The sequence below is a fragment of the Felis catus genome, chromosome C1 (genome assembly GCF_018350175.1).
Source record: "Felis catus isolate Fca126 chromosome C1, F.catus_Fca126_mat1.0, whole genome shotgun sequence".
Classification (NCBI taxonomy): Eukaryota; Metazoa; Chordata; class Mammalia; order Carnivora; family Felidae; genus Felis; species Felis catus.
Window position 1 is genome coordinate 61,714,747 of NC_058375.1, and position 27,297 is coordinate 61,742,043.

Consider the following 27,297-nt stretch of genomic DNA (forward strand, 5'->3'; position numbering starts at 1 on the left):
CAAGATATAGCTCTTCAAAAATATAAACAAAATGGACAAAACTTTAGCTAGAAAGGCTAAGAAGAAAAAAGGGTCAAATAACTAAAATCAGAAGGGAAAGCAGGTACGTTACTATGATTTTACAAAATTAGAAAGGATTATAAAAATACTGAAAATAAATATACACAAATAAATTGTATAACTTAGATGACATAGACAAATTCCTATAAATACACAACCTACCAACACTGAATCATGAAGAAACAAAAAATCTGAATACAGCTATAGCTCATAAGGAGATTTAATTAGTAATTGAAAACTCCCCAACAAATAAAGTAAAAGACCAGATGATTTTAGTAGGCAAGAAGTAACAACAATCCTTCTCTAACTCTTCCAAAAAACTGAAAAGGAGGGAATACCTCCTTACTCCCCTGAGGCTACATTATCCTGATACTCAAGCCAAAGACACTACAAGAAAAGAAAACCAATATCCTTTATGAATACTAATGCAAAATCCTCTACAAAACTACTAACAAACTCAACTAAGTAGGATATTAAAAAGATTATACATCAGGATCAAGTGAGATTTATTCCTGGAATGCAGGAAATGGTACAACATATGAAAATCAATCAACATAATACACATTAACAGAATTGTAGGAAAAAATAAAATGACCTCTCTCAATCAATGCAAAAAAACATTTTGACAAAATTTCAACAAACTTTGATGATAAAAACACTAAAAGAAAACCAAAGAATAGACAGAAACTACCTGAACACAATAAAAGACATAAAACACACACACACACACACACACACACACACACACACACACACACACAATATCCTACAATGGTAAAACACTGAAATTTTCTTCTCTAACATAATGAATAAGACAAATGCCCACTTTTGCACTTGTATTTAATATAGTTCTGGACGTCCCAGCCAGAGCTAGGCAAGAAATTTAGGCAAGAAAACTAAAAGACATGAAAACTGGAAATGAAGAAGTAAAATTATTTGTTGATACAGAACATGATCTTACATGTAGAAAACTGGGAAGATCACACAGACTCATACACACACACACACACACACACACACACACACACACACGACCCTATCAGAATTACAGACAAATTCAACAAAGTTACAGGATACAAAAACCAACACACAAGTATCATTTGTGTTTCTATATATTAACAATGAAGGATCCAAAAAGGAAATTAAAAAAATAATTTCATTTATAATAGTATCAAGAAGAATAAAATACTTAGAATAAATTTAACTAATGATGCGAAAGACTTGTACGCTGAAACCTACAATATGTTGCTGAAAGAAATTAAAGATGACACAAATAAATGGAAAAAACATCCCATGTTTGTGGACTGGAAGACATAACATTGGTAAACTACTACTCAAAGTAATCTATAAATTCAATCAACTCCTTATAAAAATCCCAATGGCATTTTAGCAGAAATAGAAAAATCCATCCTAAAATTCATACAAAATTTCAAGAGACCCCCCCCCAAAGAGTCAAAACAATCCTAAAAAAGAAGAAAGTTACAGTTCTCATACCTCATCATTTTGAAACTTATTACAAAGCTAGAGTAATCACACCAGTGTGGTTCTGATATAAAGACAGACCTGGGTGGCTCAGTCGGTTAAGCAACCGACTTCAGCTCAGGTCATGATCTCACGGTTCATGAGATCTGTGGGGCTCTGCGCTGACAGCTCAAAGTCTGGGGTCTGCTTCACATTCTGTTTCCTTCTCTGCCCCTCCCCTTTTTGTGTTCTCTCTCTCTTAAAAATAAATAAATAAACAAAAAAAAATAAAAGACATATACATCAATGGAATAGAATAGAAGCTCAGAAGTAAACTCTTGCATATACAATCAAATGATTTTCAAAATGGATATCAAGATGATTCAGTACTCTTCTCAACAAATGGAATTCAGAAAACTGGATTCCATGTGCAAAAGGTAAAGTTGGACTCTACATAATATATAAAAATTAACCCCAAATGGATAAAAAACTTTTGTGCATGAAGGTACTATCAACAATGTAAAAAGGCAACCCATAGAACAGGAGAAATGTGTGTGTGTGTGTGTGTGTGTGTGTGTGTGTGTATATATACATATATATGTATATATATATATATATATATATGATGTATATATGTATACATCATACATATGTGTATGTATATGTGTGTATATATATATATATATACATGTGTGTATACATCATACATATGTGTATGTATATGTGTGTATATATATACATATATATGTATATATATATACATCATATATATATATACATACATATATATATGTCTAGAATATACAAACAAATTCTACAATTCAACAGCAACAAAAGAGTAAACAATACAAATAGGCAATGGACAACAAAGGACTTGAATAAACATTTCTACAAAGAAGATATACCAATAAGCACATGAAAATATGCTCAGCTTCGAGAAATGCAAAACAAAAGCACAATGAGATATGACCTCACACCCTCTAGGATGGCTACCATAGAAGAAGAAGGAGGAGGAGGAGAAGGAAGGGGGTAGGAGGAGGAAGCAATAAGGAAATGGGGGAGGAGTGGGGAAGGAACAGCAAAAAAGGAAAGAAAATAACAAGTATTGGCTAGGATGTGAAGAAATTAGAGACCTGTGCACTGTTTCTGGGAATGCAGAATGGTACAACAGCTGTAGAAAACAGTATGGTAGTATTTTAAAAAGTTAAAATTACCATATGATCCAGCAATTCCACTTCTGGGTGTATACTCAAACCAATGTAAATCAGCATCTCAAAGAAATATCTGTACACCCATACTCATAGAAGCAGTATTTACAACAGCTAAAATACAGAAGCAGCCCAAGTGTCAATTAACAGATGAAAGGATAAGCAAAAGGTATCTACATATAGTTGACCTTTGCACAAGGCAGGGGTTAGGGGCACCACCCCCCTGCACAGTTCAAATTCCATGTATAACTTTTGGCTTCCCAAAAACTTAACCTGTAATAGCCTGCTATTGGACCAAAAGCCTCACTAATAACATAGTTAATTAACACATATTTTGTATGTTGTATGTATTATATACTGTATTCTTATAATAAAGTAAGCTAGAGAAAAAAATTATAAGGAAGAGAAAACACATTTATAGTACTAGTATTCGTATAAAAAAAAAACTGTGTATACGTGAACCTGCACAATTCAAGACTATGTTGTTCAAAGGTCACTGTAATGGAATACTCATTTAACTTTAAAAAGAAAGTAAAATAGGGGCACCTGGGTGGCTCAGTTGGTTAGTGCCCGGCTTTGGCTCCAGTCATGATCTCATGGTTCGTGGGTTCGAGCCCTGAGTCTGGCTCTGTGCTGACAGCTCAGATCCTGGAGCCTGCTTCAAATTCTGTGCCTCCCTCTCTCTCTCTATCCCTTCCCTGCTCATGCTCTGTCTCTCAAAAATAAATAAACATTAAAATAATTTAAAAAAAAGAAAAAAATAATAACATGCTTCAACATAAATCAACATTAAAGACATTATGCTAAGTAAAAGAAGTTAGTCACAAAAGGACAAATATTGTATGATTCCACTTATATAAGATAGCTAGAGTAATCAAATTCTACAGACAGAATTGGAATAGTGCTTTCCAGAGGTTGTGGGTAGGGGAGAATTGGGAGTTAGTGTTTAATGGGCATATAGTTTCAATTGAAGAAGGAAGATGAAAAAGTCCCTGATGTTTGACAACAGTATAAACATACTTAATGTACAGTTAGAAATGTTTAAAAGGGTTAGGTTTTATGTTTTATATATATATACACACACACACACACACACACACACACATATATATATATATATATATATATAAAATCATAAAAAAAATACAAGAGAAATACCCAGAACTGAGAGATATAAATTTTTACATTGAATTGCTACAATAAATTGAGTCAAAAAACAATTTGGCCAAGCAAAGCAAACAAATATCTAGAGACAAATCACTGTGAAATTGCAGAATACCTGGTATAAAAAGAAAATGCTAGGGGTGCTTGGGTGGCTCAGTTAAGCGTCCGACTTCAGTTCAGGTCATGATCTCACAGTCAGTGAGTTCGAGCCCCAAATCAGCCTTTTCACTCGCAGTGAAGAGCCTGCTTTGGATTCTCCCCCTCCCTCTCTCTCTTCCCCTCCCCCTCTCAAAAATAAATAAACATTAAAAAAAAAAAGAAAATGCTAAAAGTTTCGAGTAAGAAGAGAAAAACAATAAATAGATGTTCATAAATATCAGGCTGAGAATTAACTGGAAATAGACTTCTTAAAGGAAACACTGGAAGTTAGGACACACTAAAGCAATTCTGAAAAAATTCTGAAAGAAGCTCTACACAGTCAAATCATCAACCAAGCATAAGTGTAGCATAAAGACATATTTAGGCTTTCAAGGATTTAAAAATTTTACCTCCTGTATATATTTCCTCAGTAAACTAGTAGAGAAGGCTCTGTATTAAAATAAGAAAATAAGCCAGGAAAGAACAAGATATTAGAGAGTTCTGGAAATTAGAGTCCCAACATAGCATGGTCACAAATAAATTCTCTGTAAGAGCAGGTTTAGAGAGCAAGCAGTCCTGATTGATTCAGCAAAAGGAAAGACTCAAGCAAATTTATCATGAATACACACACACACACACACACACACACACACACACACACACACACACTATGAGTGCTGGTTTGAATGGTGAGATTTTCAAAAAAGTTTTCAAAAAAAATAATATAAAAAAGTAAACATATCCTAATACATTGTTTGGCTCAGCCATGAGCAATATGTATATAGGCTGAATAATTAAAACACTAAACATTAATTAACCCCCAAATAGTGATGATAAGTGTGTGTGTTAGGGAGATTTTATAAGAGAATTAAATCTCCATCTCTAACAGTGGAAATTTGTAAACAGTATCTGAAACTTAAAAAAAAAAAAACCAGAATAAGCATGTTACTTGGAAATATAAAACAGCAGAGAAGTCAGTTAAAATCATTAGATGATATTGTCTTGGGTACCAGGAAGAATATATGGTATATGAGACTACAACTTTTCCATTATTTCATTTCATTTATAAATCTAGGAGTTAAATAACTGGATACAAATCAATAAAAATACAGAGCTTTATGAAATATATAAAGTACAATGGATAGTAATATAAAGTATTTATAACGTGTTAATATATACAATAATATTAATTATGATGGAAACTAATGGATAATTGATGAAATAACAAATAAAGCCACTGACACATAAGGCAGAGATAGACCAGTTCATATATAAAGAAAATAAAAGGGAATAAAGACACCATCATGAGTTTTTAAAAAGAGAAAGATTTGAATATTTAAGAATTAAAAGGCTAGAGAAAGAGAGAAATGGGTATAAAGTTTCAGTCATACAAGATGAAAAAGTTCTAGAGATCTGCTGTGCAACATTATGACTATGGTTAATGATATTAAGAGGGTAGGTCTCGTGGTAAATATTTTTATCACAATAATTTTAAAAAGGTTTAAGAGAAACCTTGTGGAAGTTGATAACAATTTCAAATAATTTCATAAAGATTATTATATGATTTTTCTGTGAAAGACAGAGGTAAAGAAAAGAATGTCATCTGGCCATAACAAAATTACATGAGAAAAAATTCTGTAGAAACAACAACAAAAAAACAAGTACACATTTGACAACCAAAATCTTATTAACATAAAATTTATTTTTATTGACAAATATAATTATGTTCAAAGCCTGAAGGAAATTAAATATCATTATTTAATTGAAATGATTTATATTAATTAATCTGATACTTGACAGATTTCCTGAAAGAACCATGCTGACCTAGCCATACTGCAACAAAGCTATCAATTTCATATGGTTCTTGCTAATACCTATTTCTCTTAATTCCCACCTTACACTCCCAGTTCTTAATATCCATGAAACAACTTTCTGAATATGTATATTTAAAAATATTGAATGAGATATGGAGATTTTATCTAGAAGTCTAAACATGTATTTCATGGGTATATTTACAGTTCAAAATTAACATGCCCAATTTCTAATGAATTTACTCTTCATCAAAATATGTTCATACATATAATTTAAAAATTCATATAACTAACCTTTTTGAATGAGATGTCTTGATGTTTTTGATTTTTTACCAATTTCTTTTGTTTTTAATTCATATAATATAGAGGAAACATGTTTTCTCTGTTCTCTAGAACTTTTTAAATCAACATGAGAAAGTATATTCTGTGGAAAAAAATAAAAACAATGACAACCTTAAGAATATCTATTACATATATTTTAAAAAATCTCACATTTATTATACATTACCATGAGTGATCTTATTTTTTTAAAAAACAACAAAAAACTGTAAGGCAAATTGAGGAAAATATGAAAAGAGTTCCATTGTGTATGATTTTGATAAATTGTCTATTAATAGTAATGATATACTTTGAACCATGCTCAAAAGGAGGTTGAGGGAAAAGGGGATATGTCAGGAGGGTGCCATGACAAAACAAAACACAGAGGGGAAGATAAAAAATAACAAAGAGAAGCAAAATGGTGTTGCCCAGAAAGCCTGAAGGGAGATTTAGATTAAGAAAGGGTAGGGGCACCTGGATGGCTCAGTCAATAAAGTGTCAGATTTCAGCTCAGGTAGCTAGCTATTCCATGGTTCATACCGGGTTCAAGCCCCATGTTGGGCTCTGAGCTGGGCTCTGAGCTGAAAGCTTGGAGCCTGCTTTGGATTCTGTCTCCCTCTCTGTCTGCCTCTCCCCCACTGTGCTCTGTCTCTTTCTTTCTCAAGGGTAGACAGAACTATTTTACAGATACTAAAAATACTAAGGAAGAAGGAGAAATGGGACCAAAATCATCACAAGTCTTAAAAGTACAAATGGATTTGGTATGTGTAGAAAGAATAACAAATAGAATGTTGAAAGGGAGTTTCATGGGGAGTTGGGGGCACTTTCAGATGTAAACTATGCAATGTCTATAAATTGGTTGGGAATGTTTTAATAAGTAATACTGTGTTATTGGCCTTTGTCTTCACAGTCTATCCACCAGTGATACAGAGGATTCACCAGATCACCAGAAACCCAAGATCTTTCAAAATTTATCATCTCTGTCTTACTGCCTCTACATGGTTTATATCTTCAAGGTTTACTCATGAGTCAAGGTAGCTTCTAGAGCTCCAAACACCATGTCTGTATTTCAGTCAGCAAGATGGAGGAAAGGGTAAAATGACAAAAGGACATTGGCCATGGGTCTTAAGGTACTTTCCCAGAGGTCTTTCCAATAACTTCTGTTTATATCTTACAGGGAGGATAAGCAATGCAGTCTTTTTGCTAGGTAATGTTCTGCCTAGAATAAAATTTAGGGTTTATTATCAAGAAAGAAAAGGAGAGATATTGGTAGGAACCGCAGTCTGCCACAGAGTAAAGACCAGAATTTGGGAGGAAATATACATTTGTATTTTAAGAAACCTTCCCAGGATATCATGCTTTCCTTGATGAATTCCACTGGCCTAAATTCCCAAGACTCTCAAATATATATTTTCAGATAGTACTCCTTTCTGAGATGTTTGTTTTTTTATGTAGTACTCATTACTAACCATAAGTCGTGTTCTTTCACCCTGGAAAATCTCACAGATACCTCATATTCAATATAATTTAAGTCCTTTCTTTCCTCCGAATCTGTTAATTATTATATCTAGTTTTGGTGAATAGCACCACCTTCATCCAAGAAGAGGAGAGTCACATAAACTCTCTAATATGTGACAGCAGATAGAATTTTGAAATAAAAAGCTCATTATCATATTTCCCCTACTTTGACCTATCCACTTGTGCAAATATCCTTTATTCTACAATTTAGAAGAGAAACTTGGATATGTGTCTTCATACTCTATATTTACAGTTTTCTGCCAAAATTCCTATACAGCACAAAATAGATGTATTTAATCAAATCTCCTTGAGTTTCTATCTTTTAAATTTTATATGTGATATTCTTTAATTTACTGAAAACAATCTGTCTCTATATGGTGACTCATTGTGCAAGGTTTTTTTTTTTCATTTTTTTTTAAATGTTCAAGATAGGTACTAGGTATTAGGAGGTCCTAGAATGAACCTGTTTTTATTCTTCACGAAAAATCCCTCACTAGTCAACTGTTACACAACACAATTTCTTTCCAGTCTTCACATGACAAAAATGCTACTTTTTGCTAGAATGACTAGCAGTTACTTCTGAGCCTATATGTTCTCTTTATATTAAAATCGCTTTCTTAAGTTTGTCAAGAATAATTATAATAACACAATATTAACACATTATCAAAATATAACATTATTTTAAGTAATGTTGCTTCTATTTTCATTTGGGTTCCTTTCTTCCTATTAAACAAAGTATACAAAAATAATATAGGCAACTGTTTTGCCATCAGATATGTTACAATCAACTCTAAATGCTTTTTCAACCTCAAATTCATCTATCAGTCCTCTTCAATTTGTCCTCTGCATCATCAATTTTGTCTTTTCTTACTTCTATAAATTTTGCTCTATTTTCATAACTTGTATCTCCCTACTAACAATGCAATTCATTGTATGTTAAAAATCACCTCAAATTCTGTTTCAATATAAATGGACCCTTTAGAATGCAAGGACATGTTCAGCAATCTGCTTCTAATAATACATATTTATTTGGCTTCCCCTGAAAGAATAAGTAAATTTTTAAAATAAGTGCATATCTGTCAGATCTGAATAGCCAATCTCTATCACAAAAAAAGTCAATGTATAGAATCATGATATTTAAAAATTAGATTACATAGATATTTAAAATATAAATTTTCCATATTTGCATTCTATTTAAAAATTAAATGCATAGCTAGTTAGTTCCTTTCAAAAATATATTTTCTTTAGCTCTCCCAGTTATCATTTTTCATATATCCACATGTCACTGCTTGTCATCATTTAAAATAATTTTATCTTCCTTGGCTTTTATAAAAGAATCCATGACAAAGCCTCCATACATGATAGTGAAACACATCTAGGAAGATGCATCTATGTCTTAAGTGAACTGAGGCTTACACAAGCTGCCAAGGTAAAGAAAGTGCGCTTTTCTGTGTACATACTTCAAGAAGGAAAAGAAAGGATATGCCCACTTATTGATATTCAAACTCATGGAGAAGGTTAAAGTTATCAGAAGACTGGGGATAATCTAATAAATACAGTGTTTTCAATAACATAAAGTATTAACAGTTTAATGCTAGTATAACAGTTTCTATTAACTGAAGTACCTTAAACCTAACACTGGTCCTCAATAATTTTAGAAATACTTTTGAGGATCTTTGGTGGCATTTGGAAGAGGGATAATCACCAGGGAGCAGTATAAGTTGACAACTGATTACATTAGGTATAATTTCATTTTTTTTTTCAACGTTTATTTATTTTTGGGACAGAGAGAGACAGAGCATGAATGGGCGAGGGGCAGAGAGAGAGGGAGACACAGAATTTGAAACAGGCTCCAGGCTCTGAGCCATCAGCCCAGAGCCCGACGCAGGGCTCGAACTCACAGACCGCGAGATCGTGACCTGGCTGAAGTCGGACGCTTAACCGACTGCGCCACCCAGGCGCCCCAGGTATAATTTCATTTTTAACAGGGTCAAAATTAATTCAAGTCAAACATACTTGGCATGATAAACCTGCATTTTAGTAATACGGTTGAGAAACATTTTCACAACTTTGGAAGGCAACATGATTAGATGGAGATCAGAGATGTTAAGTCATCAAATGAAGAAGAGTAAGGATTAATACAATGATACAACCTGAAGTGAGATCTCTAATATCTTACACAGATGTGTTCTTAGCCCTATCATGATCAACATTTATACAAATGATTTGAATAATAATGAAGGAAATGTTTATGAAATTTTTAGGTGAGGTGGCGACAGAACAAAATCAGTTAACACCAGACACAAGTTTTAAATATTATCAGTAGAGTGGAGCAATAGATCAAATTAAACATGACGTATAATAGAAATAAATATTACAGTTGGGCAAAATGCATAAAATCACTGTAATACATAAAGTGATTTAAAGTCATAAGTGATAATAGGATACAATATTTTAGTTAAGAGTAAATTAAGAGTACATTGTGTGATGACTTTATGCTATATTAAGCATTTTATCTCAAATGAAGAAAATCACAGATCACAAATTTCTGATCAGAACCACAGTTGAAGCACTGTGTCAGGTCAGGGTAACATATTTTCAGATGAGGATAGAAAACCTGGAATGTGAAAAGAGAGCAGACTACCTACTGAATTAGTTTTAAAGTAAGCCCTATATACATAAGCCATATTTAAATCCAGAGTAGAAAAAAGGCAACAAAGAGAGATTCAGGCTTCTTACCTCCCCAGATTGCCATCTCCTTCATCTTATAAAATGATAGCATTCTCTTGTTCAAACCACAAAAACAGAATTTTTTCTCTATTTTTTCCTTCTTTCTGAAACTCTATATCTAAGCCATCGGCAAATCTTGTCAATTCTCCTTCCTAAATGTATTTCAAATCTGTCTACTTCTCTTTATTTTCACATTACTTGTTTAGTGTAAGCTTTAATCATCCTTTCCAGCCACAAATGGCCTTCTGTTGGTTTCTGCCTTCACCCTGGCTCTTACAAGATTCATTCACATTTATCAAAAGATAAATCTGATATTTATTTTAGCTTTAAATCCCCTAATAGTTGTCCAAGGTGCCCAGTCATTACTGTAAACTGCAAAACCCAGCAAAATATGGCCCTGAACCACAAAGCCAAATTCATCTCATGCCACCCTTGACTTTGTTAATCATACTCCTGCAACATTGGATTTCATGCAGTCAGTCCCTTGAACTCCACTCAAATAAAACAAGTTACTCCAAGCCTCAGGTCACTGTGCAAGTTCTTTGCTTTATCTAGAACACTCTCCTATATTTTGCATGGCTAGCTTCTTATCCTTCAGGTCTTAACATTATTGGAAAAACATTCTGTGAAAATCTTATGAGAAGTAGGCTTTCTCCTATTATTCTCTATCTCAGCAATCTATTCATTTTATTTAAAACATTTATCACAACTTTGTTTGATTCCTTTGGTTACAACTTGGTTTTTGTTTTGTTTCGGTTTTTGCTTTTGTTTTTTCCTAGAATCTAGTTCATCAGGGCAAGAACTCTATGTTTGCTTTCTTTACTTAGCATCAAGAATGGCCCCTGGCACTCAGCAAATACTCAATAATTACATGTTAGATGTGTAATGAATAGTACCAAAGAGAAGTACTAGAAGGAATGAGTGGAGGTTTAGGAACTTTGGTTCAATATACTATAAAATGAAACTCCCTTTTACGGAGTGAGTCCAACAACCAGACATAATTTAAAAATAAATTCCTAGCTTGTATTTTTTAAAGAACTATATCTCAAGTAACATTTTTCAATATTCCGTCTTTTAATCCTGAAATCTCCATAATCTACGGTTACTCCAATGCTTTTTACTCAGCAACTCTTTTACAACTCTCTCATTCCCTTATTTATCATGTACATCAAACTAAACTGTTAGTTTTCTAGAGTCTCTTCTACTTTATCACTCCTCAATATGTAACACTTACAAAAAGCATAAACATAACCATCTGGTAAGAAAAATTATACATCTACTTGGATACATCTCTCTACCTATTCTGTTGTTTTACATCACAATAAGCCAGAGGACCAAAATGGCAATGAAAGAGCTTTCCTTTGACAGTATTGAGTAGAGAAGCTAAGAAAAAATAATCTATAATAGATATGGAAGCAGAGAGAGACTTGTGTATATTTACTAAATCTCATCCAATTATAATAAGAAAAGAATCTCAGAATATTACTGAAAATTGGAATAGATTAATGGAGAGCTACGGAGCTCCCTATAATTGACAAACTAAATAAGTACATCCTTGTAAAATATCAGATGGATAATTATATCAGATGTTTATTTTCCCCGAAAGAGATGATAATTTCTCATTTAAACATTGAGGAGTGGTGACAGTGATAATTTTCTCCACTTTCTGGACCAAGGGTAAATATTTTATACTAAACTCTTTTGTCTCTGAAAATTATGATTCATTTTCAATCCTTAATGGTTTAAGTTTCCAACTTAGCTTAGTTGGTATTCTGAAGATTGTAGTTTTGTTTTCACATTATGTATTATGCACCAAAGCAGATTGTTAAGAGAGACTCATTATTATACTATATATCTACTCCTATACTATCTATACTATTCTATAATTGATCAAGCATTTTTGCTTTGTCTATATCATACATATAGTTCATCGTAAGTAGGTTCCATTTCAAGGATGATACCAAAAACCTCTTTAGAATCCCAATGAAGTCACTAATCCTTTGATGTCCTACCCCATTTTCTGTTGTTTTTGTTCCCTTTCCTCTTCCCAGCTAAGACATCATCTTTAAAAGTACTAATCCAAATCTTGGGTTTTCCATATAATATTCAAAGGAATAACTTTAGGAATATGCTAAAATCCAAACTAAAAAAAAGGTGTCCTCTTTTGTCTGAATGAAAAACTGTTAACTCGTGTTTGGCCACATTGCCTCTCATTATGTTACTTAGCAAGCAACTCTACCACAGGGGAGGCTAATATACAGAGATCCATTATGGCAGGTGCCACTTGAACTCTGCTTTCAAGAGTAAGTGCTGGTTAACATGAAATAAAATCCATGGAAAAGGGGGAATTACTTAAAATAAAGCTTTATGAGAAAAGTTATTTTTTAAGATATTCCCCTAGAAGCAATTGGTCGGTTTAACTGCTGTTTGAAAAATGCTACTATCTTGTTTTTGTTCCCAGTCTTACTTCATCTTAACAAAGAAGACTAGAAATGATAATACTCTTGATACATGAAGAGGAGAATTTACAAAGGATGACCTGGATAAACAAATACAGGACACACAGTAGATACAGAAAGAAGTGTGACATTTCTCTTCTATACAAAAAGTACCCATGAGAAATGAAGGTGGCTGAATATTATATTTTGCTGCAAATGTCCAGTTAAAGAACACCAGGGAAAAAAGCATAATAGAAAGGTATGCTCCCTCAGTTGAAGAATGGTTAAGGTGTAAGGTCTATTCTTACCAAGATTAAAGGTGCCAATGTGTAAATTACCGAGGCCCATCCTGTCTGCTTCATTACAGTGGCTACTTGGTAGTATCAGTGGTCAAATCTAGTAAACAGATGCTGCAAACCTCCATGAAGTTTTAAAATAGGTTATAATTTCAAGTTGAGAGAACACAGTGCTAGTTCATTAGTAATAATTGGTATGAGGTAAAGTAAAGGGCATGAAAAATTTCAGAGTATATGGATTTACGTTTCCCTAAAAATTTCTCCAGAAATTTATTTCACGAATTATTATTTATAAGACAATGCAATTCTATTCAGTCTTATTTTTCACTAATATATTGATTATAGTGTCTAATAGCCAAGATCATATATAGTAATAATTGAGAATAATTCTGTATCTGGTTTACCTAAGACCACATTTTTAAAAAACGGTAACTCTACATAATCAATATTATTTTATTTATAACTTTCAAAGCACTTATTACATTCTACCTTATATCACAGTTAAATACAATTCTCACCCCTAGAAGAAATTATTCCCTCTGAGTACTGGATCTGTGGTTTACTTATCTCGATATCCCTGCACCATTTTGATTGGATTCTTCAACCTCTGTTGCAATAGCAACTCACAAATAACAAAAAAGGATTGAGAAATTTGATTAGTTTACTCAACATATATGTATTGAGTGCCAACTATATCCATGGCACTATGCTAGGCATCAGTACACTTATTTTGTGAATATTTAAATTCTAGACTTTTTAAAATATTTCATAATTTAATGATTAATATTCTATGTAGATGTGGAAAACATAACAAGCAAGATAAAGACTTGGAAGTGGGAAAAATTTTGTTTCCAAAAAAAATATGGTTTGATTAAGCTGAAACTGAAGGTATCTACAGAGAGAGAAAAACAGAGAGATAGTTGAGAATATAGACTTAATGCTAAACCACTCCTATTAAAAATCTGCATTTTATTAAACCTCATGTGTTAACTTAGTTGGTTACAATATTTTTAACTAGCAAATCGAATCATTTTGAAATGAAGAGAGACATAGTATGTATTAGCAATATAAATTAATACTGCTTAAGTAATCACCAAATGAGACAAGTTCATATGGTAGTGTAAAATTTATTTTCTCATTTTTCCTTAAATGTTTATTTATTTTGAGAAAGAGATAAAGAGAGAGCAAGGGAGGGGCAGAGAGAGAGAGGGAGAAAGAGAATCCCAAGCAGGCTCTGCACTGACAATGGGGCTTGATCCCACAAACCATGACATTATGACCTAAGCTTAAACCAAGAGTCATATGCTTAACCAACTGAGCCACCAAGGCCCTACTGTGGTGTAAAATTTAATGATGGGCAACAAGACAGAATTTTCTAAAGAAAAAATACAACTTTTCCTTACTAGTAACATACATAGCTCAAGAGTCTATATTTCTATGTATATTTAACAATGTCCACATTTATCAAAAGAGGAGAAAGAACAACAGATAGGGTCTATCAACGTTTTACTGATGTTTAGGTTGCCCTTCTTTACCCTAAAGACCTTAGGCAAATTCAGCATTTTAGACACTTTATATGTCTTAAAATGGGGTTTAGAATCTGAGGAAGGGGTTATAGTCATAAAAAAAAATCCTCACCTCAATAAATTAATAGTATCCATATATATAATTATGTTTCTAAGTAAAGCATATTATAACCAACTTAAATATGCTTAATACATACATACTGCTAAACTGTCAAAGTTGATTCATTGGATAATTTAATTAATTCACTTGGATAATATTTTCTAAAACTAAGGTTTTAGCCTCCTGCAACTGGGAGTAATGTACTCATTTGGGGGTTTAGAGTATTAGTAAATGTTGCTTCACTTAAGCTTTTTGTTTTGTTTTGTTTTGTTTTGTTTTGTTTTACAATACTAACGACTAAAATGACTTTTTCAAATGCTGTATAATTATGCTCCTTCCTTTGAATACAACATATGTGCTAGGAACCACGGGGACTCTTTTGAGCAAAGGTGAATTATATAAAAAATAGATTATATAAAATTTATGTATATATATCTGTATATGTATATATACGCATATATCTGTATGCGTATATATACATATGCATATATATATATATACACAGAAAGCACTCAGTAAGTGCTTTCACTGACTGACCAGGGGTAGCTAGCCCAAAAGTTCTATAGCCCCATTACAAATTTCAGTCTGTCTGAGGTCACAGAGTATTCAGCACAACTTCTTTAACAACCTCAGTCCTACTGCTCTTACTGGAAATATTTCAGCCATGGTCCAGAGTTTATTTACGTGAGGTCCAAAATTCCTGTGGCTAAATAAAATGACTCAAAACTGTAGTCACCAAAACTTTCAAAGATACAAGCAGGCTTATTTTAGGTTCCTAAGGTATCAAAACAGGTATTGTCAGAATCCTTATATTTCATTTAATGAAGATTTAAATATAAAGAAATGTCTGCAATTTACTATGAGTACCTCTAGGCTATCCTGGTGACTATTGTCAGCAAACACCCTTGCTTAAATGGAATATCTCTAAAACTATCTTAAATAGATCAGAGAGCAGCAGTGTGATTCAATAGCTAATATTTTTTAAGTCACGGAACCTAAATTTGTTTTAAGAAAATTCAGTTATGTCAATTTCTAGATGAATCATAAATCACAAATTTTTGTCATTCAAAGCATAGACCAATATTGAAATACATTATAATCGCCACTCTCTCTTACCTTGAACAAATAAAAATTCATTCTAAGTAAGTGGTAAAGAATGGTAATTTTATTGATTTTGTTATCTTTTTTTTATTAGAAAAGAATGGACAGCTTGAAAAGTTCTGAATTATCAGTCTTTGTAAAGCAGAAATTTTTATGATGGTACATTTCAATGGATTTAAAAATGGTAATATTAACTTTCTTGTATGAGGAAGTAAATAATTTCATGAACATTTTTATGCAAGTTTCAAACTGTTAAAATATGCTGGCTTGGATGAATTACCAAGTGTATTTCTCTTTTCAACTTTACACTTATCTTGTGAGTACAGCTGATATCCCTAGTGTCCAATCAGAGACAGGTTTTCATCCTGTTGTCCGGGAATGATGTGCACAATTCCTTTTGACACTGATGAAAGTGAATACATAAATCCATCCCACTTCAGTGAAAATTGACCCATAATTTTTTTTTACCCTGAAGAAAAATACAGTGATAAAGTTTAAAGATGGAAAAAATAGTTCAGCTTTTGAGGTGTACCATTAGTTAATGATACTTAGCAAATATTACATTTTGCCTTGAGGACAATGAGCTCCATATTGGTTTTTAGGTGCTCATGAATTCTCATAATCATGGTTCTATGTGGTAGCAACAAACCTAAAAGTATGAATGATAGGTTTTCATATTTCAATGAATTCAAAAGTTAAAACTAAAAAGGAAAGACATGTTTTTTATATATTTTCTCCTACCACTACTCTCCACTAAGATGTTTCTTAAGAAATGAGTATATGCATTTCCTATAAAAGTATTTGATAGTTAACAATATACCCTATTTCCCACATAAAGACTACGCCCTGGTTTTGAAAAGTATGGATCTTGCATAAAACTCTAATATTGTCTTTTAACTAGTGTTTTCAAGATTTATCAGCATTCCTAAGATTTGGGGGAAAAAATTACTTGGCATAGTGAATCCAATCAGTTGCTCCTACACCAAGTACTCCACTTCTAATTGTATCAAAAATAAAATGCTACAAAATGTTAAGGATATCCATTTTCATTTTCTTTAATAATCCATTCAAATTGACTCATAATTTATGTATATAATTTATTTTTAGTTTGTTTACATAATCAGCCTATAGCATTTCTGGAATAATGAATTTTATTATAATGACCACAGAATGGAGTAACCCTTTAACCTTCTTTATCTTTGAAAGGTATTCTAAGTTCTAGTATAACAGGACTGGCAAGAAAATATTTTTTTTTTACATAGTTCATAACTTTGTGTGATCTTTTTGCACTTTTTATTTTTTGACTTGCATCTTATTTTCATCTATCTTCTTACAATGATACCCTTATTTCTTCCTGCCCAGAGTTCAATGATAAGCAAATTTGTTAGCTATTTTTTTCATAGTAGCACAGAATAATATTTTAAGGAAATAAACTAAAATGGCTCCATGAGTTATAAATTATGACTCAAAATAATATCAGTAGAGTTTAGATTATACTTGTTTTAAAAGCAATAGATAGTATTTTAAATCGGTATTTGTTAAGTGCCTCTTATATGCATATTGCTGTGCTAGGTAAAGGGTGACAAAAAAATAAAACACAACCTGCCATAAAGTGATTTATATTCCTAAAGACATTCACATAAAAGTCACTTTCAAAAGAAGCAGTGTATAAGTAAATTCAAATAGAAACATACATAAGAAAAATATTAGTAAAAATATTGCAGCTAAATCAGAGAATCTGATTTCCCCTAATAATGAAAAAGACCAAATCTTGGTTCTGGGACATTATCAGGGACTTTATTCTTTTATTTGATGCTGCAAACTGAAGCGCAGAGGGAAACAGATAAAGAAGTACAATTCTGGGAATAATAGCATTCTTTAAAAAGAAGTAAAGAGATTCCAGGAAAGAGGTTTTGGCCTTGGTGCCAAGAATTTAAGGTTCTTGAAGAAAAAAAGGCATTTTTGTGCCTACTTTGAGACAGAAACCTTCTGATGGCATATTGTAGAAAGAAGGAAATGTGCTGGAATGGAGGTGAATTAGGGGAAGGACACAAAACAATGCTTTCATATATTAGCTCTATCTATGGAAGAGACTTTGCCCTCAGTAAATGGCTAATTCATAACAGCCAAGATCAAACATAGTTAATTTTAATACTGGAATTTCTCACAATGTGCAGCAATGGTTCTGTTTTGAAGAAAAAGCTGCTGGTTAGGTATGCTGTGTTTCTACAATCACTCTTTCCCTCCTTTGGAACTACTAAATCCCCAACATACAGACTCCACTCTCCTTCCAATTCTAGAGCCTAAGATAGGAGAAAATTAGCCTCTGGACCAATACTTAGAGTTCCCTTATTAATTTACCTTTGCTCATAGACTGATCCATAATTCTGGTAATTATTTTTTTATCTCCTCTTTCAGCCTTCATCACTCTATCTGCCTTTGCAATGTTTCTTAGTTCTAATTTGACATCTGCCTTGAGCCATTTCTCAAGCTTTCATTCTAGCAATCCAGTCTTTGATACTGGTTTTCTTCTTAAGCAGTCTGTTAGCATAGTGTCTAGGCTTTGATACCTGAGTACAGACTTCACAAGGACCAGCTTTCAGTGACCAATTTCAACATTACTAAGCTTTTCATACCAGTTGGTCAACTGTTGGTAGCCATGTGACAGTGAATAGAGTTCACAGTACTCATTGGATGTGGGGCTACCTACCTAACTGACCCTTCTTTACTAGTTCCTAGAACCATAACCATTCTGTGTCTCCTATACTGGTACAGTGGTCAAGTCCAAATTTTTTCTTAACCTAACCAGTTTTACTTTAATTAATGTACCTTTTCTGGTGAATACCAAGAAAAAAATGTAGAAGTTTCAATTTGAATGATATTTTTAAAACTGTGAATGTCATCAGAAGGTTGAGCTGATTGTAAAGCATCTTGAAGAAACTGGGAACATGAATTAGGCAGAAAATAGATGATGCTTAATTTACATAAGGAAAACATCAAGCAAGGAGACTGGAGAATGAACCAGCTGAAGTACACTGTTTATAATACAATAATGAGAAAAAAAAACATTGAAAAAATTGAATGAAATAAAATTCTAAAAGGCTCATCTACTACCAAAAGCTACAGCTTCTATTATGATCTTTCATTTTTCATCTGGAAACCTTCCTACATTTTCTTGTCATCTGTCTGTCATATTTCACTATCGGGAAAACTTCAGGCTGATGGGTATAAGATTTCATTCTTTACTCTTTTCTTTATATCATAAATTAAACAATTAAATAATCATCCTAACGTTTAGTCACCCACTATCCTATACAAAGTTTGAAAAACAAATGTAACTTGTTAATTCTAAGTAATTTCACAGGTATAACTGCACATAAGATATTAAGTTGTACAGAGAGACTACTCCTTGCCAAATAATCATTTTCAGCACTCAAGTGAAAATTAAAATGTCCACTAACAGTCCTACCAAACTTTGCTTTCCACAATTCCTCTCATAAATCTCTTAGTATAGTTAGGATAGTTTCCTTTCCACTTCACACATCTGCCAAGCTAATTCTCACCTCCACAGCTTTGTTCATTATATTTTTTCAATGTTACCCTTGATCTTTTCTTTGTTGACATCCAATTTTTTATGTTTCACCACACATCTGATGCTTAATTACACACACATGATTCTATTGCCTCATCTAAACAACACATTCCTAAAGAACAAACAAACAAACATAAAAACAAAAACAAATCTCTCCACTCTTCATTTCCCTATAGCTTGCTGAGGTGGGGGGGGGGGGGAGGGGAAGCATTAAAGAACATTAAACTTGGAATTTAAAATAGAGCTTTAACACTCCTAAAAAGTATCTATATTGATATTTATATGTATACAATTATTATGTATCTACTGCCTTTAAAGTATGCAGGCAAAGCTGATTTTATGATTATAAAGGTCATGAAATCTACACTACCCCATATGGTTTATCAGTGGGATATATCAAGTGTTCTACGAATGGAAAAATCATCAATTGTTTCTAAGGACTTTTAGTAGTCTTTCCATTTGTCAACTCTCAGAAAATTTCTCTCCATATCAGATTTTCTATCAAAACATGAATCTTAAAATTACAAATTTTCAAAAATTTGGAGGTAAATAATATATCATTTGTACACATGGGATGAGTTTGCATGTTAATTTTTAATTTGAGTATAATGATATAAAACACAAAATTTAGGATAATAGATTTCAATCTTAATTATAATGCAATAATCAAACTATACTATTGAAGATTCTTAGGACATTAGACTTTTTTCTTCAGTAACCTATTTTAATAACAAAAACTTTGCAATGCCAAAGTGATTATGTGGGATAGACCTACAGATCAACAGAATAGAGTCCAGAAATAAACCCCTGAATTTGGTTGATTGAGTTCTGACAAGAGGACCAAGATAATTCAATAGATGTATGAGGGGTTTTTTTATTATTATTATTTAAAAAAAAAATGGTGCTGTACAACTGGATATTCACATATAAAGGATTTATGTTGGATTCCTAATTCACATATAAAAATTAACTCAAGAATTGTAGGCCTAATATAACAGCTAAAATTATGAAATTCTTATGAAAAAATATAGAAATAAACCTTTAAGACTTTGGTTTAGATAACTGTTTCTTAGGTGTGATATTCAAAATATAAGTGATTGAGGAAAAAAAGAGATGAATTGGATTTTATCAAAATTAAAAGCTTTGATGTTTCAAAGGATACCATTGAAAAAGTCAGACAACCTATATAATGGGAAAATATTTTCAAGTCATATATGTTATGAGATTTGTATCGAGAATATATAAGGAAAAAAAGAATATATAAGGAATTCTTAGAACTCAACAATAAAAAGAACCTATTTATTATAAAATGATGAAAGTAGTTGAATAGTTCTCCAAAGAAGATATACAAATGACCAATAAATACAAGAGAAGATCCTCAGCATCATTAGTTATTGGGAAATGCAAGTTAAAACCACAGTGAAGTACCACTTCATACCCACCAGGCTGGTTATAATAAAAAAAAAGACAGATAATAACAAGTGTTGGTGAGGATTTGGAGAAATTAGAACTCTCATACATTGATGATGTGAATACAAAATGGTGCAGCTGCTGCAGAAGTAAACAGTTTGGTACTTGCTCAAAAAGTAAAACATAGAATTACCTAATCATCTTCCTGTAACTCCACTGCTAGGTACATGCCCAATAAAACTGAGAAGTATGTCCACCCAAATATTCCCATATGGATGTTCATAGCTGCACTATTAATAATAGCTATAAACTGGAAGCAACACAATTAGTGAATAGATTACAAAATGTGGCATAATCATATAATATTATTCAGCCATAAATATGAATGAAATACTGATACATGTTACAACATGGATAAATCTTGGAAAAATTATGCTAAGTGAAAGAAGCCAGAGACAAAAGATCACGTATTTTATTATTCAATCTATATTAAATGCCCAGAATAAGCAAATTCATAGAGATAGAAAATAGATTAATGGTTTCCAGGGCCCATAAGGACTACTGCTAATGGTATGGGATTTCTTTTGGGGTTATGAAAATGTTCTGGAATTAATAATAGTAATGATAGCAAAAGTCTGTAAATAAATATACTAAAAAACACTGAATCGAATACTTTAAAAGGATTAACTTTGTCTTATGCAAATTATGTCTCACTAGAGATATTATAAAAAAAACATTGTGGAGTTGACAATGTAGTTTCAGTAGTGCTTGTCAGAGTTATAATGAAATGTCAAAGATGTGAAGTGTCCAAAATAATTAACATAATGAAAAGAGATTGAGAAAAATCATTAAAAATTTTCAGGTGATTTTAGGATTCAAGGTTTTTGTTTGTGTTACTGTTTATTTATTTTTGAGAGAGAGAGACAGAGACAGAGTGTGAGTGGAGGAGGGGCAGAGAGAGAAGGAAATCCACAATCTGAAGCAGGCTCCAGGCTCTGAGCTGTAAGCACAGAGCCCGACGTGGGGCTTGAATTCACTAACTGTGAGATCATGATGACCTGAGCCGAAGTCAAAAGCTTAACCTATTGAGCCACCCAGGCACCCCAGGATTCAAGTTTTTAAAAAATTGTAACCTTTTTTTAGTGTTAATAATAACTCAACAATGTAAGCAAAAAGCCAAATAAATACACAAGTTAATTTTTTAGCATTTGACAAAATCGAAGCAGAAAATAACTGAAGTGTGTAAAACAACACATTTATCATCAGTTAACTATCCAGAACTTTCATTTGAAATTATTAACAAGATTTTAATATATTTCCCTCTTTTTGAATCCTTACTATGTATTATTTAGCAGTATCTATGGAGTCATAAAACATAAAAGTTTCAAGCTAGATTGCTTAAAACAGAAACAAGAATCTACAAAAATATACATTTAAAAAAAACTGGGATATAATGCAATATCATGTAAAAAAAATACTGACAATTATTAGACAATTGATGTTCCCTAAAAGACATACTATTGCCAAATCTCAAAACCAATATAAAACATATAAACTGCTCATGGTAGTGGTAGGAAGAAGAAACACTGTGTTTCATACCTTAAATTTTAAAATCAATGTATAAAATAAAATAGATTTGCGATTTAAAATACACTTTTTTCAAAAAAAAAAAAAAAAGGAAGATGGTTACTAGGTCAAAGGAAACCGCTGCTAGTTATTAAATAATAGAAAGAAAATATGGAGAGTCAAAACATCCACATCCAGGATTGAAAGAATATAAATTTGGATCAATTCTGAAATTCAGAAAAGACAGATGAAATATTTTTTATTAACTCTTTGAAAAACAGGAAGGATTTATCAAGAAAATTATAATTTATCAGGTCAAAATTTAAAAGAAGGCAGGATCCCAGAAAGATAAGCCCCAACACTAAAAACTGCTTTTGTTCTGAGAATATCTGTAGATCAGGAAGAAACAATTTATAAACTAAACTACACATCTGATGGCTCAAAAGGTCAGGAATCAAAATTCCAAGCCTATGCCCACCCAAGGAGAGGATACTGCTGATATTCAAAATCAAAAGGCTACACCATGAGATATAAGCGAACAGCCCTAAACTAAAATAAAACCTGGATAATCCATAAAATCTCAAGTTTTGCTCTTTCAGGTGGAATGATATTGATGGCAATCCTTAGTGCCTGGTGAGAGCAAATGAAAATAATTGAAGGAAATAAATGTAAGCCAGTTTCCTGCTTGGTATAAAATTAGGCTTCCCCTTTGAGTTAGTTGCCCAAAAAGATTGAGAAACTCTGAATAATGAAGAGAGCTACGCTGAAGAGTGCCAGGTAGATTTCTTGCCTCTCCATGAAATAATTCAGGCAGAAACACTCATTTTGGTCCTTGGAAGTGTGGACACATGTCTTTTTACACAGAGCAAAAGATTACTGCCAAACTGTATATTTTTAAAAAAGGGAGTCAATGACTATATTCTCAGTGTTCCTAACTAATTCTAGAGGGTCAGGGTAGCATGCAGATATGTTATGATTATGCATACAGATGGAGTTATGATTATGAAAAATATAATTTTCAATAATAGAAAAGATTGACACCTCATTGAGGAATATTAATAATAAACTTTTATTTACATTTGTATTTATATTTGTCCTATGACTCCTAGGAGATTATCTATTGTATATTATTGATATTAAATCCCTCATGTACGGAAATGGGACAAACAGAACTGATATCTCTAAGCAGATGTTAAAATATGCCAATAAAGTTACCATCTGGCATGATTTATAAGGGCCTCATTACAACTCTTTCTTAATTTCTATCTCTCTTAGCTTTAAATTATTTAATTTTCCTTTACTCAACTCAATGCACAAAGTATTTGTTGAGCAATACTATCAGCACTTAATAATTTCTATCTCTTTACCTTTTCCAGATGTATTATGATATTTGGTGAATCTCTGCTTGTTTCTCTTTTTCCTACTGACCTTGGCAATTCCCAAAGTTCTCACTTCAGATTATGTATTGTACTAGTAGTGCTCATTTGCTGCTTTTTAAAATTAATTCTGCAATTCCTTGGTTTCAAATCTTTCCTACCTATATCTATGGCACTAAGCATAATAATAAATGGTCACAGGTTGGTTTTTCCAGAAATGAGATACCAAGACAGAGTTAAGTGTGCAAAACTTTCATTGGGAGGTAACACCTGTTAAGGGAAAATGGAGGAAGTAGATTAATCAGAAAAGTCAAACTATCTGCCAACCACCCTGGAGCTCCAGAGCAAAGTCTGTCTGAAAGTCTCACATTGAGCAGAAATGACCAGGTGCTTGCAACCATGCCTTACTCAGTAATTGCCTGGAGTTTGCCTAAAGAAAATAGTGTGACCTCAACTTGAAAGCAGAGGTGGGCCCTGAAAGAAACTAAATGCTGAAGCTCTCAGTTAATGACACTTCTTGCATCTGAGCAACCACAAATGGTAATATTATCCTTGTATGTTTCTGTCCTAATCTTATTCATTTACTTCCAAGTCTTCTCTCTTTAGTCCCAATAAAATCTTGATTACAGGGGACGTTTTATTTACTTTATTTTTGTCAGTGATGAGCAGAGAATCTGATACTTAAAAACACACAACAAATACCTGCAAAACTATTAAATGGCTAAATTTCGCCCCTTAAGTACTGATGAGGTCATTAAGCTACGGTGTCACTTTTAAGCCATCATTATTACTTCTTTGGACCCCAAAAGAGGGCTGAATTAAGCTTAAGTTAAATTACCCTTACCCTTAGGCAGCCCTAGTATATGCCCTTATATACTCTTCTAATATCTCATAATTCCACTTACCACTAAAAGCCACTATTTCCCAGAAGTCTTGATACTCAGGACAACTCTGTCTCCTTTGGTGAGGCCCATTAAACGTAGGCAATTGACTTCCTGGATTCAAATTTGTATACTCCTCTCCTCTCAGTTCCACACTTTATACAATTGGTCCCTATCCAGTGAATTTTTCCTAGTTCTTCCCTCTCTCCTTACAAGTTCCAGCATAGCACTTGCTTGATTACTATTTTTAAGGCTTTAGAGTTTCTTTTAGTACTAAGGATGTTGTAAATATTCAAAAAAGACCCATTGGAAATAAACTGAATTGCTGATAGAACCCTAAAATGACAGATAATAACAAAGGGCAATTTGTAAACAATGTCATCACAAAGCTTGTTAGAATTACACAAATTGCAACATTTCGGAAACACATTGAAAATAAAGGCAGGGTGCCTGGGTGGCTTGGTCTGTTAAGCATCAGACTTCAGCTCAGGTCATGGTCTTGCGGTTTGTGGGTTTGAGCCCCATGTTGCGCTCTGTGCTGATGCTCAGAGCTGGAGCCTGCTTTGGATTCTGTATCTCCCTCTCTCTGCCTTTCCCCTACTCGCGCTCTGTCTCTCTCTCTCTCAAAAATAAACATTAAAAAAAATGTCAGTTTCCAGTATAAGAAAGCATTCTTATTATACAAAACAATGAAATTTAAAAATAAAATATCTACCCGTAAGTTTGTTTTTAACCCTCCACATAATTAAAACAAGGTGACCAAAATCACATCTCCTGAATCTGATATAAGATCAACCCTCTCTGTATTGTCTTAGTATCACTTACTGTTAAACAAGACAGAGAGGGAAAAACTAAATTCAATATTTCTTGGCTTGTAATATGGAGATGATTATTCTCTTTCCCTACCCTCAGACTGACCTTAATTTAAAGTAGGTGCATGTGCACGTGTGTTGTGCATGCATTGAACACACACACACACACACACACACACACACAATTCTCAAATATGATTAGTTACTTGGATTTATAAAATCAGGGCAAACTCACCCTGCCATGCAAGCTGTGCTCTGTACAATCTCAGGGAATATCCTCTATATAGAGTCTGATGTAAATGTACTTGTACACTGTACAGAAGCCCTGCTTAAAGTGAACCCTTCTCTTTTTCTTACTCACATAGGCCATGTGACAAATCACCTCACCTTTGTAATAGTAAAAAGGGAGCTACAGCTCACCAAAGATATACATCTAGATGGCAGGTAAACTTATGAAAATATGTTCAGCACCATATGTCATTAGGGAATTGCAAATTAAAGCAATAAGACATTAGTAAATATCCATTAGAATAGCCAAAATCTAGAACACTGATACCACCAAATGCTAGAAATACAGGGAGCAACAGAACTCTCATTTATTGCTAGTAGGGATGCAAAAATGGTATAGCCACGTTGGAAGACAGTTTGGCAGCTTTTTTACAAAACTAAATATACTCTTACCATATGATCCAGTAATCATGCTCCCTTGTATTTACCTAAGCAACCTGAAAATTTATGTCCACACAAAATCTGCACATGGATGATTATAGAAACTTTGTTCATAACTGCCAAAACTTGGAAGCAACCAAGATGTCCTTCAATAGGTGAATGGATAAGTTGTAATACATCCAGACAATGAAATATTGTTCACTGCTAAAAGGAAATGAGGTATTAAGCCATGAAGAGATGGAGCAATCTTAAATGCATATTGCTAAGTGTTAGAAGCCAATCTGAAAAGTCTCTGTGTATCTTTAGGAAAATGTATTTAATAATGGAACAGGTTCATAGGAGGACTGTATTTGAAAACATTTTGTTCTATTTTGTTTTACAAAAATAGTGTTCAATATGGCATGTATATAGCTCCATCAGTATTAGTTACGAGAAAAATTTTTGGAATCAAGGAAAAAAAATCAATAAAAATATTCTAAAATTCAACCAAACCAGCATTTCTAAAGAAAATTTTACTTTAGTATAGACGGCTGCCATATTAGATTACTTCCAATGTTTCCAGGAACCATACAATGTCACAAAGGAATATGAAATATGAACAGTCAATGTATTAAAAGTGGTTCTTTAAATTCTTTTTAATGTTTATTTATTTTTTGACAGAAAGAGAGAGACAGAGCATGAGCGGGGGAGGGGCAGAGAGAGAGTGAGACACAGAATCTGAAGCAGGCTCCAGGCTCTGAGCTGTCAGCACAGAGCCTGACGTGGGGCTCGAACCCACAGACCACGAGATCATGACCTGAGCCGAAGTCGGACGCTCAACGGACTGAGCCACCCAGGCGCCCCTAAAAGTGATTCTAAGTAAGAGATCCCTTCCAGGGAAACTGGGTTGGATTACCTTATTGATCCTTCTCCTCATTGTGTTCCTAATTAGGAAGAATATATGCACCCACTCCAGAAAATGAGTGAAGACAAAGGGTATGACATTCCAAACTTCATGCTTCAAGAAGGCAAGGTGTTATTGAAGTTCTAAGAAAAAACAATTAGATCATGTATCTAGGTGGTAGGCTGTCAAAGATCGGTATCTACAAGATAGACTTGTTCTTACTTTCCATGAAGTTGGAA

At 33.0% G+C, this 27,297-nt stretch overlaps 1 protein-coding gene across 9 annotated transcripts in view; it reads right to left on the minus strand.

Annotated features, from left to right (window-relative positions):
• LRRIQ3 (leucine rich repeats and IQ motif containing 3) overlaps positions 1-27,297 on the minus strand; it is a 367,465-nt gene that overhangs the window by 206,753 nt on the left and 133,415 nt on the right. For all 9 annotated transcript variants that reach the window (XM_045036014.1, XM_003990225.5, XM_045036013.1 and 6 more), the window contains one exon: positions 6,137-6,266. In XM_045036014.1, coding sequence (XP_044891949.1) covers positions 6,137-6,266 — 130 coding nt within the window. The remainder of the gene's footprint in view (positions 1-6,136; positions 6,267-27,297) is intronic.